Source organism: Musca vetustissima, unplaced genomic scaffold (genome assembly GCF_032173495.1).
Source record: "Musca vetustissima isolate MV318-11 ecotype Yass unplaced genomic scaffold, APGP_CSIRO_Mvet_v1 utg40296, whole genome shotgun sequence".
Taxonomy (NCBI): Eukaryota; Metazoa; Arthropoda; class Insecta; order Diptera; family Muscidae; genus Musca; species Musca vetustissima.
The window spans coordinates 26510-45191 of record NW_026885374.1 but is presented as its reverse complement, the minus strand read 5'-3'; the positions used below and the strand labels follow the sequence as shown (position 1 = coordinate 45191).

At 33.7% G+C, this 18682-nt stretch overlaps 1 protein-coding gene across 2 annotated transcripts; it reads left to right on the top strand.

Annotated features, from left to right (window-relative positions):
* Positions 1 to 3104: 3104 nt before the first annotated feature.
* Positions 3105 to 17512, top strand: LOC133332659 (DNA-binding protein Ewg). 2 transcript variants are annotated; one of them, XM_061541037.1, is made up of 7 exons: positions 3105 to 3887; positions 3959 to 4198; positions 6284 to 6766; positions 7492 to 7623; positions 7695 to 7839; positions 9311 to 9438; positions 17274 to 17512. In XM_061541037.1, the coding sequence occupies exons 1-7, from the start codon at positions 3108 to 3110 to the stop codon at positions 17469 to 17471; spliced, it is 2106 nt and encodes a 701-aa protein (XP_061397021.1). In that variant the 5' UTR covers positions 3105 to 3107; the 3' UTR covers positions 17472 to 17512. The 2 variants fall into 2 exon arrangements, with proteins under 2 accessions (XP_061397021.1, XP_061397022.1); XM_061541038.1 differs by lacking the exon at positions 6284 to 6766.
* The last annotated feature ends 1170 nt before the right edge of the window (positions 17513 to 18682 follow it).

The window sequence follows — 18682 nt, the reverse complement described above, 5'->3', positions numbered from 1 at the left end:
ACGGTCGCAATGCGATTGCGTTAAAAGTTTAACAATAAAAAACAAAAACCATTTGTTTAAACAAAAACCAAACAAAATAAAAATAAATACAAATGAATAAGAATTTAAAATAAAACCAATGTGATTCAAAATTTATTTTTGTAAGTGTTTTGTAAAAAAATATATTCAAAAAAATATTCAAACAAAAAATATTCAAAATTCAAATTTGTGTGACAATAATAAAATAAAAATAGTTTACGCAAGCGCAAACGTATTTTTGTGATTTTATTTTCAAATTGTGTTGTGCTGAGCTCAACTAGAATTATCAACTCAACATCATCATCAGCATTGTCATGCCATAATTAAGTGCACCGACTTTTGATGACCTCATTTTGTTATCAACGTCGCTACAACAGACCCAACGAATGAACGAACGAACCGACATTCAAACAACAATAATAAATACAACAATAACACATATATTAACGAAAAAACCACAACACAAAACTAAACTGTAGAATAAGTGAATATTGTAATAATTCTATGGAATTAAATTCTACACTATTCACATTTTATAGGTTCTAAATAATTATGTGCACGATGTTTCGAAATCGCAACATTTTATGGAAATTCGTTCTACTGGCCACATTTTTTATACGAATGTTGGGAAATTAGACACAGTTCATTTATTTGACCCAAGGGCGAATCCTATAGAACTTGATGAGAATCGGTTCAGATTTAGATATAGTTTTCATATATATTTTCGTCGGATTCCATTTAAATGGGGCACCAAATACCCAACGTTTGCAATGAAATTTGGCACACCATACGAAATTGACCCTAAAACGACCTGTGTTAAGTATTTTTTAAATCGGTTCAAATTTGGATATAGCTATCATATATATTTTTGACCGATTTCCTCTAAATTGTACTTCAAAAACTGATTATATGAAAGTACCATTTGTAAGTCTTCTAAAAGACCACCCCCTTTTGGTCTTCTAAATGAAGACCATTTGATAGAAAGAAATTCTTTTCATATTCTCTTAAAAATATGTGTTGGTCTTCGATTACCTTTTGGTATCATAAAACCAGTAAAACCGTAGTTTAGCTTGGTCGGATCGAATTTTTTATACCCTGCACCACCTGGAGTGCTTTAAAAATTTCATAAATCTAATGTACAATGATATTGCATCAAGTAAAGTGTCGTTAAGTTCGGCCGGTCTAAACTATCCTCCACCACCCGGAGTTCCGTGGACGGCATTCAATCTCTATCCGTTCAGCGCTGTGGCACTGTATCAGTATGAATGCTATTCAGACCTTCTCGATAACCAACTTGATCTAGAGGCTCCTCTTATAACGTTGAACCACTCTCTCTAGATCATGCAGATCCTTCCTGACACGCCTGGTTCGGGGAGTCTTATCCACCATATGATGGTTGGGATGATTATCCCGGAAGCTCCCGAGCAGGTACTGCAACGAAAGCATATTGCTATGCTGACGTAAGGGAAGCATCTTCGTCTCCTCATGAAGAAAGGTAGAGGTTAAACAGTTCCGGCATGATAGGTCATGCTGTTCACTGTTCTATCGCACGGCCGGTTCTGGTTAAGTCCTCGACTTATATGTGTGTAGATACATGTTTGTAAATGCCGAACATGGGTCGGTACCATTATATGGGAACTATAAAAAAAACGTAAACTGATATTAATCATTTTTGGTAGGAAGATTTGACACTCCTTGAGAACCTAAAAAAAATACCAGGAATATTGAAAGATTTTTTATTCAATGAGAATTGCAAAACTCACAAAAATACCGAAATTTGGGATGTAGTGTTATATGGAGGCTACCCTAAAAACTAGACCGATTTTGACTATTATTAGTAGGAAGATTTGACACCCCATGAGAAACTTGAAAAATTAAATTGGAGGCAACTTTCTTGAAAAACGTGCCCAAATCCCCCCAAAATACCGGAAAAAAGTGATAGATCGATTTTGATTATTTTTAGTAGGAAGATTTGACAAACCATGAAAACCTGAAAAATCAAATTGGAACCAATTTGGTTGTACTATTATATGAGGGCTACCCGGAAATATGGGAAAATGTTGAAAATATTTGTTAGTGACATTTTTACGCCATGAGAATTCAAAATATAAAATCACAACCAATTTGGATGAAACACGTGCCCACCCGTACCGAGATATCGATATTTGGGATGTTATGTTATATGGGGGGCTACAATAAAAATTGGACTAATATTATTAACATTTTGTATGAAGAAAAAAAAGCCATGTTGTAATCTATAAAAATGCCTATTGGTCTTCCATAGTTTTTTGTTTAAAAATATGAGTCGATAATAGTGAAAGAAACAAGCATTATAAGAATACTCTTATTTTACTTATAGACAGGAAAGATTAAGTGAAAGGCCATTTGGTCTCCTAAAGGAATATCATTTGGTCTTCGCAAATGTCATCTATTGGACTATCATTCGGGTTTCAATAAGAACATTTTATATTTTAAAAGACGGCCTTTGGGCATTAAAATCAGTGACAATTAATTCAGAGAGAATGATAGAAAAAAGTAATATCAGACCACCAAAAGTTATATATTAAACCTCACAAAAGCTATGACTATACCTTTACGATGAATCGCTAGGGTTAAAAGGATATATTCCAATGAAACTAATTTGCACTCTGAACTTCTTTACATTACTTCTCAATATTAAATTAAAGGAATATTCAAATTATAAATTAATGTATCTTTTTTTCTTTTTTGCAGATTGAAACTTCTTACAACAACCACAACTCTAAGCGAACATCTATACTACTGTCTTCTTACAACTATCAATACACTTTTTGCTAATTGAAATAAAACGAGAAAAAAACATACACTGATATAGTCTAGAAGAGAAAGAAAAAGGAAGGAAAAAGTGCAATAACAACAACAACAAAAGTAAAAAAAATTCGAATTAATTTTTAAGTAACGAAACCAAAGATTTTGGGTCTCTAGAACCCATAACCTAATAATAATCGGAAAGGCCTTAACTGAAAAAGTGGGTCCTTTCCTAGAAGCTACTAAAATTTTCCACACACACTTACACCATACATCCATAGTCAACCATCCAGCCATCCACAATGAATGTCACCACAATATCAACCGTATCGAATGCCACACAAGCCGCTGTGGACAGTATACAAAATCATGGCCAAAAACATCAGACCACATATAAAATTGAAATGCTCGACGATAGTATGGCCTCCGACGATGACGATGATGATTTAATTAGCAGTGATGGCAGTATTTTCGATGAAAATGAATTAGCCGCCGTACAGGATGATTTGGCCAATCAATTGGCCGCTGCCGGTCCGGTGGGAGTAGCGGCTGCCGCTGCCATTGCATCATCGAAGAAGCGCAAAAGGCAACATTCGTTCGAAACGAATCCGTCGGTGCGTAAACGACAACAGAATAGGCTATTGCGTAAATTGCGCGGTATAATCTATGAATTTACAGGCCGTGTGGGCAAACAGGCTGTGGTGTTGGTTGCCACACCGGGTAAACCCAATACAAGTTATAAAGTATTCGGTGCCAAACCGTTAGAAGATGTAGTACGTAATCTTAAGAATATTGTTATGGATGAGCTGGAGAATGCTTTAGCCCAGCAGGCACCACCGCCACCACAGGAAGATCCATCGCTCTTTGAATTGCCACCATTGATTATTGATGGTATACCAACACCGGTGGAGAAAATGACCCAGGCCCAGTTGCGGGCATTTATCCCATTAATGTTGAAATATTCCACGGGGCGGGGTAAGCCGGGTTGGGGTCGTGAGGCCACACGGCCACCATGGTGGCCCAAAGAATTGCCCTGGGCTAATGTGCGTATGGATGCCAGATCTGAAGATGATAAACAAAAGGTGTGTATTAATTGTTTCTTTTCTTTTTTTTGTTTTAAAATATTTATTACTTATTATTTATTTCGCATTAGATTTCCTGGACACATGCATTGCGTAAAATTGTCATCAACTGTTATAAATATCATGGTCGCGAAGATTTACTACCCACATTTGCCGATGAAGATGACAAAGTCTCACAATTGATCTCACACGAAGAGGATGAGGAGGAAGAAGAGGTGATTGTACAGCCTGTCAATAATAACAATAATACTACCACTACTATACAAACTGTAACAAATGCTCCAACTAATAATACAACAACTAATGTAAGGGTAAATATTAACTCCTTTTTTCCGATATATGTTATATATTCACAATCACGTTCTTTGAAAAAGTGAGAGGAATAAAGTCGAACACGATTATAAGGAATAATGGTTACAATAATAATCGTATTCGACTTATAGATAAAGAAGATTATATAAAAATTAAATGAAAGGCCATTTGGTCTTCGAAAAGAATATCATTTGGTCTTCACGAATGTCTTTTATAGGACTACCATTTGGTTTTCTATAAGAAGACATTTTTAGCATTTAAAATATGAGTTTTTGGTGAGAGGAATAAAGTCGAATACGATTATAAGCAACAATGGTTATAATAGTCGTATTTGACTTATAGACAAGGAAGATTATACGAAGGTTAAATGAAAGGCCATTTGATCTTTTAAAGGATTAGCATTTGATCTTCGCGAATGTCTTCTATAGAACTCCATTTGGTTTTCTATAAGAATTTTTTTTTTCGTTTAAAAGAGCTTTTGGTCTTAAAAATGAAGACCATTTGATCTTTCTATAAAAAGAACTCTTGTTCCAAATTTAAGAAAATCCTTAAACATTCTGCAAAAAGACACTTCGGCCTTCGTTGCAGTGGTTCTGGCCTTTTCATCTATATAAGAAAATATCTTAGTATTTAAACAGAAAAACATTTGGTTATCTACAAGAAAATCATTTGCCTTTAAAAAAAAATTATTCTACTTCAATACCTTTGGACTTCTATGGGAACAACCATAGACCAAAATGTCTCTTATAAGAAGATAGCTTTGGTCTTCTAAAATAAATTTCCTTTGGTCTTCTATAAGAGAGACTTCAATAAGAAAATCTATGAGAATACTATTTATTGTCCTAATTGTAACTTTCTATTAGAAGAAAACTTAACATCCTACCATTAGGAGGTAGATTGGTCCTGACTTTAAAGAATGTTATGTAACTGCCACAATAAAATCTTTAAAAATATGTCTCTATAGAGGAGGCGAATGAAGTCTAGACGGGCAGAGGGGACGAGCTGACGGGAATCTTTATAGACGAGCTGAAGTGAGTCTTTATGGACAAGCTGAAGGGAGTCTTTATAGACGAGCTGAAGGGAGTCTTTATAGACGAGCTGAAGGGAGTCTTTATAGACGAGCTGAAGGGAGTCTTTATAGACGAGCTGAAGAGAGTCTTTATAGACGAGCTGAAGGGAGTCTTTATAGACGAGCTGAAGGGAGTCTTTATAGACGAGGTGAAGGGAGTCTTTATAGACAAGCTCAAGGGAGTTTTTATAGACGAGCTCAAGGGAGTCTTTATACACGAGCTCAAGGGAGTCTTTATACACGAGCTCAAGGGAGTCTTTATAGACGAGCTCATGGGAGTCTTTATAGACGGGCTGCAGGGAGTCTTTATAGACGGGCTGCAGGAAGTCTTTATAGACTAGCTGTAAGGAGTCTTTATGGACGAGCTGCAGGGAGTCTTTATAGACGAGCTGAAAGGTGTCTTTATAGACTAGCTGCAGGGAGTCTTTATGGAAGAGCTGCAGGGAGTCTTTATAAACGAGCTGAAGGGGGTCTTTATACATGATATAAATATAGTCTTTGCAGGCTAGCTAAAGGGTTCTTTATACAAGCTGTAGGGAGCTTTTAATGATTAGTTGGAGGGCGAACAGAAGGGAGTATTTATAGACGAACATAAGACAATTTTTTTAGATGAACTCAAGTCTTTATAGACGAGTTGAAGGGAACCTTTATAGTCAGGCTGAAGTTAATTTTTATAGACGAATTGAAGAGAGCCTCTATAGACGTCCTGAAGGGCGTCTTTATAGACGAGCTGAAAGAGGAGTCTTTATATGGTTAAGTCGATATTTAGCAATCATACGTAATTTATTATGCGTTACGACTACTGGAGTACTTCAGTGAAGGGCAGAGTATGATACTCTGCCATGTACGACTTTCGTGCTAACTTTCTGTGATGAATATAATTTTCAAATATTACTGATCTTTGCTATTAACAAATTGCTTAATTGTGTTGCCGATAACCACAAACGTTTGCAACTTTCAAAATAATGCAATAATATTCATGAAAAAACCCCATTCCCCCTTAAAATTATTTTAGCAACAAGTAAATGTGGTTAAGATAAATAGTTCGGGCACTGTTATAACCACAACAAATCCACATAATCCCAATAATCCTGGACCGACAATTATACAGAGTACGAATGATCAACATATAACCACCACGGCGAGATTACCAGCATCGACAAAAATAGAATTGTGTCCAGCACCGATAACACAAATTACAACACATCATCAGCAGCAGCAACACCAACAACAGCAGCATCATCAGCAACAACAACAGCATCAGCAGCAACAACAGCAGCAGCATCATCAGCAACAACAACAACAGCACCAGCAGCAACAACAGCACCAGCAACAACAACATCATCAGCAGCAACAACATCATCAGCAGCATCATCAACAACAGCAGCAACAACATCATCAGACTCAACATCAACAGATTCATACCACAACGAATGCTGCCCAGACCATTGCTAATGCCCAAGTTTGCATAGAACCCATGACATTGGGAGATGTTGATGTTCGTAAAACCCCAACAAAACTATTTTGTCAATTTTCTTTTGAGTTTTTTTCTTTTTGTTGTTGTTCTTCTTCTAATTTTCGTTTCGTAACAATACTGAGTTGATGAGAAATGCTACAAAATTGTTCCGATATTTTTTATGATGAATACCACTTAATTGTTGTTGTGCAATTTAACATCTAAAATATTGAAAATAAAATATAATGTAACAACAAGCGGTGAATATCCAGATAAAATAGGAACTCAACAACCTATTTCTGTAAAATTTAAAGTGAACAAATTGAAGTGAATAAAATACAACTCCCTGGTTTTTGGAAAAAAGAACAAATTTAAATTCAGGGTATTGGTTATTCATTCGATTTTTTTTTAAATTGATTTATAGAGAAATAAGGTTGTGATTTTGTTATATTTTCAAGCATTGTGTTTTTATTTTTAAAAAGTTTTTTTCTTCTGGCTGTTGTTTTCTTAATGTATTGCCCCTTTGTTCTTTGCTGCTGTATATTATTTTTCTTTTATTTTTACAATAAAATACAATTTGTTTCGAAAACATTTTGGTTTCATTGTTTTTAATTGCATTTTGTTTTTTATTTATTTTTATTTCTGCTGATGATTTTTGAAACCTGTTTTTGCTTTGTTATGTTTTTTATTTTTAAACTTTATTTTAATTTTTTATAACATTCCCGTCTAATAATTTCTTTCATTTTTCTTCTCTTCCCAATATCTAGTACACCACCCAAACGGTATTATCTACCATACAAAATGCCGATGGCACAGTATCTCTGATACAGGTTGATCCAAATAATCCTATTATTACATTGCCCGATGGTACAACAGCTCAGGTTCAGGGTGTTGCAACGGTAAGTGGTTTATTATTATTACTGTGGTTTGTTATTGTAAATTTTATTATTATTGTTTTATTTTGTTGCAGCTCCATCAAGGCGAAGGTGGTGCCACCATACAAACCGTTCAAAGTCTTGCCGATGTTAATGGTCATGAAAATATGACTGTTGATTTAACTGAAGCCACTGTCGCCCAAGATGGACAAATTTATATTACCACGGAGGATGGTCAAGGTAAGTAAGCTGAAGGGAATCTTCATAGACTAGATGAAAAAAGATGAAAAGTTGGAGGGAGGTTTATAGACGATCTCAGAGATCATCATTATAGAGAGGATGAAGGAAGTTTTTATAGATGTATGGAGTCTTTGAGACAATCTGAAATTACTCTTTTTTAGACGACCTGAATGGGTCTTTATAGATGAGCTGAAAGTAGTCTTTATAGACGAGCTGAAGGAGTCTTATACATGGACTGAAGGGGTATTTATAGACGAGCTGAATAGAGTCTTTACATACCAGCTGAAGGGAGTCTTTATAGAAGAGATGAAGGGAGTCTTTATAGACGGGCTGAAGGGAGTCTTTGTAGACGAGCTGAAGGGAGTCTTTATAAACAAGCTTAGAGGAGTCTTTATAGACGATCTGAAGGGAGTCTTTATAGACGATCTGAAGGGAGTCTTTATAGACGAGCTGAAGGGGTCTTTGTGGACGAGCTGAAGGTAGCATTTATAGCCGAGTCTTTATAGACGAGCTGAAGAGAGTCTTTATAGACGAGCTAGAAGGAGTCTTTATAGACGAGGTCTGAAGGGAGTCTTTATAGACGAGCTGAAGGGAGTCTTTATAGACGAGCTGTAGGGAGTCTTTATAGACGAGCTGTAGGGAGTCTTTATAGACGAGCTGTAGGGAGTCTTTATAGACGAGGTAAAGGTAGTCTATACAGACGAGGTAAAGGGAGCCTTTAAAGAAGAGCTGAAAGGAGTCTTTAAAGACGAGTTGAAGGACGTCTTTATAGACGAGCTGAAGGGAGTCTTTATAGACGAGCTGTAGGGATTCTTTATAGACAAGCTGTAGGGAGTCTTTATAGACGAGCTGTAGGGAGTCTTTATATGCGAGCTGTAGGAAGTCTTTATAGACGAGTTGCAGGGAGTCTTTATAGACGAGCTGTGGGGAGTCTTTATAGTCGAGCTAAAGGGAGTCTTTTATAGACGAGGTGAAGGTAGTATTTACAGACGATGTAAAGGGAGCCTTTAAAGAAGAGCTGAAGGGAGTCTTTAAAGGCGAGTTGAAGGACGTCTTTATAGACGAGCTGAAGGGAGTTTTGTGTAGACGACAAGCTGGAGTGAGTCTTTATAGACGAGTTGGAAGAATCTTTATAGACTATGTCTTTATAGCCCTGCAGGGAACAATTTTAATTATAGGTCTTTATATGTGAATTGAATACAGTCTTTTGTAGCTGAGGGAAACTTTTCATGTATTTGGCTTGAATGGAATATTTGTTAAATATGAACTGAAGGCTATCTTCACTATAGACGTGTTGATGAGTAAGTGTTTATTATATATGAAAGAAATCGATTAGAGTGGAGAGTTGAGAAGGATGTATATTTCTGAAGAGTCAAAGATAAGGTCGTCAATTAATTATTGTTTATTTTATTTCTATTTTATATATTTATAACTCAATTAATTAATTTCCCCTCATTATCTTCTTTTTCAGGTTATCCCGTCTCTGTTAGCAATATGATAACAGTACCCGTCTCAGCATCCATGTATCAATCGATGATGGCCAATATACAACAAATCCATACAAACAGTGATGGTACTGTTTGTATAACACCAATGCAGGTAGATTCTTCAAACAACAACAATAATAGCAATAATAGTAGTAGTAGCAACAATAATGACAATAGCTCAAATGAAGGAAATGAAGATGATGCAAGTGGCAGTGGTGGTAATACGGGTGTTCAAATGCCAACGCAACAATTTCAATGTTATTCAATAATGGCAGCAACACCCATTGCTACAACAGCTGCTCAACGTTTGCTGGCCCATAGTGGATTGGGTGGTCCGGGGCATAATTTGATGCAGACATTAAATTTTAATACCAACAACAATATGAGTAGTAATAGTAGTGGTAATAATAGTAACAACAGTGATAATAGTAGTAGTAGTTGTAACAACAACAACAGTAATAGTAGTAGTACAAATAACAACAATATTCGTTGCCAGATAATAAATGCATCAAGTTTAGTAGCGGCAGCTGCAAACAATTCTAGTCAACAGCAACAAAATCAGCAACACCAACATCAGCTACAACACCATCAAGCCATTCTAAATCAACAAAGTCTAACAAATGTTTTGCAAAATGCCGGGACAAAAGTTTTTATTGCCGCCAATCCGGCCCATTTGAATTTAACAGCGGCTGCTGCTGCTAATCTGCTCAACAATAACGATGCAACAACAGCAAACAATAACCACCTCAATGTCAATGCCAACAACAACAATAGTAATAATAATGGTCAAATAAAGTTTGCTGCCACAGCATTGCCAATTGTTGTTGCCGCTGCTGGCAATGTACAACATCATCCAACGGCAGCAGCCATAATTGCCACAGCACCTGCTGGTGGTATGACCGTAACGACGACGGGCATTACCAATAATAAACAACATCGTAGACGTAGTCATGCAGATACTGCAAGTGGTAGTAGTAACAACAACAATTATTTGAAATCTAGCCACCATAAACGTCGCAAACATAACAACAAAATTGTTGTACCCATTAAAATCGAGGAAGAAGGTGTTGACATGATGAACACTTCTACATCCTCTGGCGGGACATCATTGTTGCACTCAAATAATGATGACACCACTAATCATAATCAGTCGAATAGCAGCACCGAAGGCCTTTTAAATATACAAATTGTCGATGACAACACCTCAATGATGGCGGCTAACGGTGGTGGTGGTGTTGATGGGGGCGACAATGATGGTGGTGATGTTAATAATTCAAATGCTACTGGCAATAATGCTGGTGTTGCGACGGCGGCGGGTTTGGGTGGTATTGTAGGTGTCTGTAGTGTCGGCAATGTTCGTGTTGGCAATCGCCTTTTAAGTGTTGATGTCTCCAAAAGCATTAAACTTGAATCATTGGACAATTAATCAAATTTTTGAATTGCAATGTGATGTGAATGAAATTTAATTGGGAGTGGAAGGCAGGATGGCATGATAATAACGATTGACTTTCAATTTTACAAGCACAGACAGACACACATTGCTGAATTTTAAATCGAATTTACTTTTGGTTTGTTGACTTGAGTGGGTTTTTTTCATGAAGAGGCGATGGAAACGATCTGCTGTTGGGTGTATTTTATGGGGATGAAGTGGGGGTTTTCATAGACGAGCTAAGAGCTATGTTTATGGACGAACTGATTGTAGTCTTATGGAAGAGTTTTAAGTACAGGAAGTGAAGGGAGACTTAGATGATCTGAAAGAAGTCTTTATAGACCAGCCTAAGGGAGTCTTGTATACTTGTATAGACAAACTGAAGGGAGTCTATATAGACGATCTGAAGAGATTTTTATATACGGGGTGTTTATAGATGAACTGATAAACTGAAGGAGACTTTGAGTCTTTATAGACAAGCTGAATGGGGGATTTCATAGGCAAGCCGAATGCAGACTTTTATAGGGTAGCTGAAGGGGGATTTTATATATCGACGAAAGAAAGTCTATTAGACGAGCTGGATGAAGTCTTTATAGGCGGGCTGAAATGAGACTTTCATAGACGAGCTGAAGGGCGTCTTTGATAGACGAGCTAAAGGGTACCTTTTATAGACGATATGTGTCTTTCATAGACGAGCTGTAGGTGTCTTTATAGACTTGTATATATAGTAGTTCGATATTTCTCCCTACTTCTAATTAAATTATTTACCATTGCATTGCTGGGAATTTTTAGAAATATTTTTGTTGTTGTTGTAAATAAGTAATGTATATTTTTAATTTAAAAAATTTAAACTAAATTAGCTTTACTTTATTTGTTTGTTATTGATAAATATTTTAGTTTGTAGTCCAAGTAGTTATGTGACACGATTATGAATGAATTTGCAATTGAACTTTATTTAAAAGTTCCACTATAGTTTTAAGAATCGTGTCATATCATCAATTCATAAGCCATGCTTCGCCATCATTATTATAATTGATCATCATCTAGTCACCAAAGTTAAACAAAAAAAAAAAAAAGGAACATAACCCTAAAATGTTTAAAAACATTTTATAACATAAAATGAAAAAAAAAATAAAATAAAAATATGCAATATTTTTATAATAAGACAATTATAAATTGTCTTATACAGATGTAACCTGCAGACAGCAGCAGCATGAATCGAAGTGAAAAAGTAAATGGTTATTTTTTTGGTAATTAAGATTGGTAGCATTCGTTCGGTAGAATATTAGGAGATGTGCAAAGCTGCCTTCTTTCGCTATGAATCCTACTTAAATTAATTAATTTGAAAATGTAGACACTTTTTAATTCGGCATAGAACTGAAGGTTTTTAGTATATATTTTCCAGCCAACTTTTTATAATATCTAGGTTTCCACTTTAGTCCTCTCCGTACTGATTTTTCTATGAAATTGTTTCTAATTTTTTATTTAAAATTGGTGCTGATTTTTATCAGCTTTGTCTAGCCGATTGGAAAATTGCTTAACATTGTTTTACCTAGAACAAATTTTGTTTTTTTAATTACATTCACCTACGAGGCTGCCCTCTATCTATGTAAATTCATGTAATTACGCAGAAATAAAAAACAAATTCCATTGGATAATTTCAAATTTAGATGCAACTAAAAACTAACATTTGCTCCCTGTTTCTCCTCCTTATTGTTATATTAAACCTTTGTTTGTTTTAATATTTAATATTAATCGTTTTCTCCCCTAGTTGTAGGCAGTCGGCATTTTGTTTTAGGTTTTCCATGTCCTTTTGTTAATCGCGTAGTGTAGGGGGGAAGTGTTGGAAATATTAAAAGAGCATCCAAACAGCGCTTTTGTTCTAAGGCCATTTAATATTTTCCATTATACCGCTATTCATAATAATTAATTGACTGATTTATTGTTGTGAATTTTTGAAGGTTATTTAAATGTAGGCTCGAATGTCAGTTAGCGAGTTGAATTGAAGGTCCTATTATAAAAAGGCGAAAAAATAAATTTCATTTAAAAACCATTAATTAATCAGGCCATTGAGGAATATCTTTAAGATACTTTTAAAACTCGGGACATTATCGGGACACTAATTGTTTGTTTCTGAAACTAAAAGTAAAACCAGTTGGTGTTTTCAGACAAGTTGAAGGTAGTCTTTGCAAACGATATGAAGAGATTCATTTTAGACGAACTGTAGGAAGTCTTTCATAATCGAGCTGAAGGGGGTCTTCCATAACGCAGCAGAAGTGACTATTTTAAAGACGAGCTGTAAGGCGTCTTCAGAGACAAGCTGAATGGGGAATTTAATTTCTTCGATTGCTGCTAAGGCTAGTGGCGGTGGCGCAATTTAGGGTTGGCAGCCTGACTGGACTTGGCTAAGTTTTTCAATGTTTATGTATATATGTGATCAGAATAAAATAGGATTTAGTCATGTCTGCTGAAATCACGATAGAACTAGCAATATAAATTGTCATAGCTTCTACACCTGTCATGTTTGGTATTGAAGTTGGGATATATCGGTCCACTTTTCATTCCCTTCAGCATACTGTGGTACTGGGTATTATGTCTTTGTCATATGTTTGTAACAGGCAAAAGAAAACGATATAGACCCATGGTTCCTTTCGAGAATATCCTTAGAATCATGTTTAGATTGTTATGGAATTTTTATGATGGTAGAGTTGGATATTGACAATAATGACATAAAAGTCTATAAGCAGGTTCAGGGCTTTGCCTATGCATAATAGGGAATTTTAAGGCATTTATTTTGGATATTTAATTTGAATTGAGTCATTAAAATAGGTGAGATAAACGGAGTCTGTTTTGTAAGAAATGGACTGAAGTCAGCCTCTGAGGTAGATTATGAAAGGAGTATTTGTTTAAGTGCTAAAATGCGGAATATATACCAGCAAATGGGGGGTCTTAAAGACGGGCTGAAGCAGGGAGTGGATAACCTCCTAACATAGTTCCATAGGATATAATAAATTATTTCGATCCTGTTGTTCTTGCTGTAGGTTGGTTTGACATCTGTTTATTTTAGTTAAAAAAAAATTGCCATTTTAATTAATAAATTTTTTCAATTAATTGAAAATTAAAATGAAACAATTTGCTATTATACCAAAAACCAAAAATTGCTTAAAATAATTTAAACCAAAGTTGTTTATAATATTTACAAAGTAACCAAAAACAATCACATACAAAACATATATATCATTGCATATAATTTTTATTTCTTATACATATATTTTTTGTTTTAAAAATGCATATATAAAATTTATGTATAAAAAATTAATATAAATTATATCATACAAAATAATTATGTTCCTAAACCCCCTAAAACGAAAATTACAATATATATATATATATATATATATATATATATTTTTTTTTAATTTGAGGCAAACAGAAACCCCGCCCAAATACGTAATACATTTATTTGTTATTTAAAGTTTTTTTTTTGATTTTATTATTTTACTTGTAACAAAAATAGTTTTGTATTGTAAAAGAGATATAATTGGAAATATATTGTTTTATTATTTAATTTTATTTGTTATCTAAAGAATTTTGTATTTTATTTTTTATTGCTTATTTTTAAGTATATATATTTTGTTTTGTAAAAAAAAAACATTGAAAATTGAATTGTGAAATGTAATTTGAGCCAAAAACCCCCAACCCTATTATAAATATTTAATTTTTATTTTACCACATTATATTATTTTTAATACCAAAAACACGTGCTATAAACCAAATATCAAAAGTGTCCACTTTATTCTATAACTAATTTTAATTTTTTTTAGTTTTATTTTTGTATCAATTTTATTTTTTTATTTGTATCAAAAGAGTCCACTTTTTGCTATAATTAATTTCATTATTTTTTAGTTAAATATTATAAATGTTTTGTTATTGTTATATTCTATTTTAAACCCACTTCTAAATACATGTGCAATTATTAGAATGTTTTAATTTTTATTTGTTTTTATAAAAAACATTAAAACACAAAAAACAATCAGAAGTACCCACCCACCTTTTCTTAGCCATTACAAACAATTATTAATAAATAAATAATTAAAACAAAATTAATATTTAAAAATAATTATCTTATTATGTATTCAAATTTAATTTATATACAATTAGAATTTAATAAATTCTAATATATTTTTTAGTTGTTGTAATTACACCAAACAAATATATGTAATATGAAAATCATAATTTTTTTTTTGTAGCTAATTAAAAATTGTCATATTTTAATTTCGGACAAATGTAATTATGGCTAATAATTTGAATATTTTCTTTGTAGTTAAATATCTATGTAATGTAATTACCGTTATGTTTTGTTTATTTTTTTGTTCAATTGATTGATTGGCCGAAAAACACACATGTGCTTCTGCCCTGACCCATGTGACATGTGTAAATTTTTATTTGTTACTATTGTCAATATTTGATTTAATTAAATTTTCATTTTAGTTTTTATTCTATCATCTATATTTACATGTATATAGACAAATGTGTGTGCCTAAAATTTATATTTTTTAATTTTTTGTTTGTTTATTTAAATTAGTTTTGTAATAAACACATTAAATCCTTGTACCAAAAACACACGCACACATGGGTACATAGCTATGTCCATCTAAATACACACAATAGATTAGATATTTATTATAAATTTACAATGTTTTTTTTTAATTTAATGATTTCTTTGTGTTTTATTTCATTCAATGAAATATTAATTAAATATTTATGTAAATAAATATAAACAAATTATATTGAATTAAAAATTTAATTTATTTATTTATTTTATTTTTAAATCTTTTATTGTTTTCCTGTGTAAGTAGAAATGTTAAAATTATATTTTTTATAATTTTTTTAACTGAATTTTTATACCCCTCACCACACTTAAAGGAAACGAGGTGGACCCATGGTTCCCTTTGAGAATATGCACAGAATCACTTTCTGAGTCGATTTATGCATGTTCGTCCGTCTGTTTATGTTAAATTAAGAACAAAGTACAGGTCGAATTAATCATTCGATTTGGATGAAATTTGACACATCTCATTTATTTGGACCAAGGACGAACCCTATTGAATTTGGTTCAGATTTAGATATAGCTCCCATATATATTTTCGTCTGATTTGAGGTAAATGGTGCGCCAAAGTCCCTAAATATATTTCGATTTGCTCGAAATTTGGCATATTGTACTAAATTAAGTCTAGAATGATGTGTGCTATGTTTCGTGGAAATCGGTTCAGATTTAAATATAGATCCCACATATATTTTCGTTCGATTTAAGGTAAATGGTGCGCCAAAGTCGCTATATATCTCTCGATATGCACGAAATTTGGCATAGCGTACAGAATTAGGCCTAGAATGACGTAAGTGAAAGTTCATGAAAATCGATTCAGATTTAGATATAGCTTCCATATATATTTTCGTCCGATTTAATGTAAATGGTGCACCAAAGTCCCTGTATATCTCTCGATTTGCACGAAATTTGGCATAGCGTAATGAATTAGGACTGGAATGATGTGTGTTAAGTTTCGTGAAAATCGGTTCAGATTTAGATATAGCTTCTATCAGGGACGTACGCAGGGGGGCGGCCCGGGGGGCCCGGGCCCCCCCGAAATGAATTTTTTTCACAGTAAATTTATGTTTGCAACAGCGAATTTTTTCATTTTGTATCCCCCCGAAATGAATTCCTGTGTACGTTGCTGGCTTCTATATCTGAAAATGAAAAATTTAGTATCATGTTTGTGGTCCTTTAAAAATGCTACGTCTGTTAGGATTCATCTGTTGAATATACCCAAAGTGGTGAAGGGTATCATATAGTCGTTCCGTTCGACTTTACTAAAGTCCTTACTGGTTTTTTATTTTATTATTTTTATTCTTATTTCTTTCTTTTATTTCAGTTAAAGATTAAATGCCTTGAGTTGGCTTACATACTGGATTTTTTATTTGAAATTTTGAGTTTTTACCGAAAGATATTGGATCTGTATTCTGCAATACTGTGCAGTGATCTATCAACGTCTTTTCTTGTTTATTTTTTTTTTTTATTTTTTATTTATTTTGTATTTTCAGTTACCTAAAATGTTCATTCAATTCTTATGTTGCCTAATCAATGGATTTCTTTTTTGAAATTTAAATTTATTTATTGGAAAAGTATTGGATTGGTACTATACGTTCTGTTGTGTGGTTTGCTGGTCTTTAAATTTGTTTTATTTTTAACTTTATTATTTTAATTTTTTCTTATTTTCAGTAACCCTTAAATCTTATTCAATTCTTAAGTTACCAGGATTTTTTGTTTTTCAATTTATTGTTTTATTCGGAAAGCAAATTTGCAAATGGACCTGACGAAAACCATAATTATCCCTTTAGATAAGCCCGAAATATATGAAATACATTTTAAAAACAAATTACAATTTAAAAATAAATTAAATATTAAAAACAAATTAAATAAAAAAATTCTAATAATTTCTTTCTTCCTCTTTCCTTTGCAGGTTGAAAACGGCGATCAGCTGGAAACAATCAACATATCACCCGGCATGCATCAAATGATGATACAAGGTGCACCCGGTGAACAGCCGCAAGTTTTACAAGTTGTTAGCCTAAAAGATGCCACACTGCTGTCGAAAGCCATGGAGGCAATTAATAGCGGTAATGTCAAAGCAGATGATACCATTATAATGGAACAATAGAATACGGCATTTGCCAAAACGATGGCACAACAATTGAGAACGACAACGGGAGTGGGGACGGTGGCGACCACGTCAACGGGACAGGCAATTGAGACAGCGCCAAATATACAATTTATACAGATTTCAAATTGAAAAAGAGAACGGGAGTAAATTATCTGAGGAAGATTGGACACTGAAATGGTGTCCATGTATGCTCGTAGAAGTCGAAACCCGAAATCATTCCTGAAGATGTTTTTTTTAAAGAAATTTCCAAAATTGTTCTTTGTCTTTTGAACGAGATCTCATTTTACACCCCACCATTTTATTTGTGTTATATTATGTCTTGGTATGTGTGTATATATTTGTTTAATTTTTAAGTACCTGAAAGGCTTTTATATCGATTTGTTTATTTTTCTAAACTAATTTGTATTTAATAATTTTTTTGTAATACGTTGTTATTATTGTTTGTAATCTTTTTGTTAATTTAGTTTTTATAATTATTGTTTGTTATATATTTTATTATTTACATTTAAATAAGTTTTATTATTTATATATTTATTTCGGAACTTCTCAAAAAGGACAACAGTGTTGTAAGGATACATATTATAATTTTATGTGGCCCCAAGAGTTTGTAACACCACCAAATATTGGTCCTAACCCAACCTTTTAAAATGCGGTAAGTCAAATTTTGTTTTCCTGTGCCGATCTGACTATATGCGTCCGTCCAATTGTCCATTGTAATTTTATGTCAAAGTACAGGCTGCAGTAAGGGACACGTTATCACTAAATTTAGCATGTGCTACCTATGATCAATTAATATTGGAAGGATCAATGGAGTAAAAATGTCGAACGAAGAAAGTTATCTGGTCCTAGACCTACCTTTAGGTATACCGATCGTCATATCTCGACTAGCTGAGTCGATCTAGACATGTGTGTGCCTTCGTCCGTCTGTCCATTACAATTTGTAAACACGATACAGGCCACAGTTATGGACCAAACTTCACGAAATTTTGCATGTAGGATGGGTTCTGGCCAATGAAGACCCCTATTGTTTTTGGAAAATATCGGTTAATATTTAGGGAGGCCGCAATTGCCATAAACAATGCGAATTTTTGCCTGGAGAAGGGGATCGTGCCAAAGAATAAGCATGCCTGTTTTGATAAAGATCGATCAATATTTAGCGGGTCAAATGGACCCTAACTTTTGTGTGAAAAATGACAAAATTTGTATTC

Excerpts from the sequence above, each read along its gene's own strand:
- LOC133332659 (XM_061541037.1), top strand. The coding sequence starts at position 3,108 with ATGAATGTCACCACAATATCAACCGTATCGAATGCCACACAAGCCGCT. Across the intron at positions 4,199-6,283 it reads ATACAACAACTAATGTAAGG|CAACAAGTAAATGTGGTTAA; the intron begins GTAAATATTAAC and ends AAATTATTTTAG. Across the intron at positions 9,439-17,273 it reads TTTGTATAACACCAATGCAG|GTTGAAAACGGCGATCAGCT; the intron begins GTAGATTCTTCA and ends TTTCCTTTGCAG.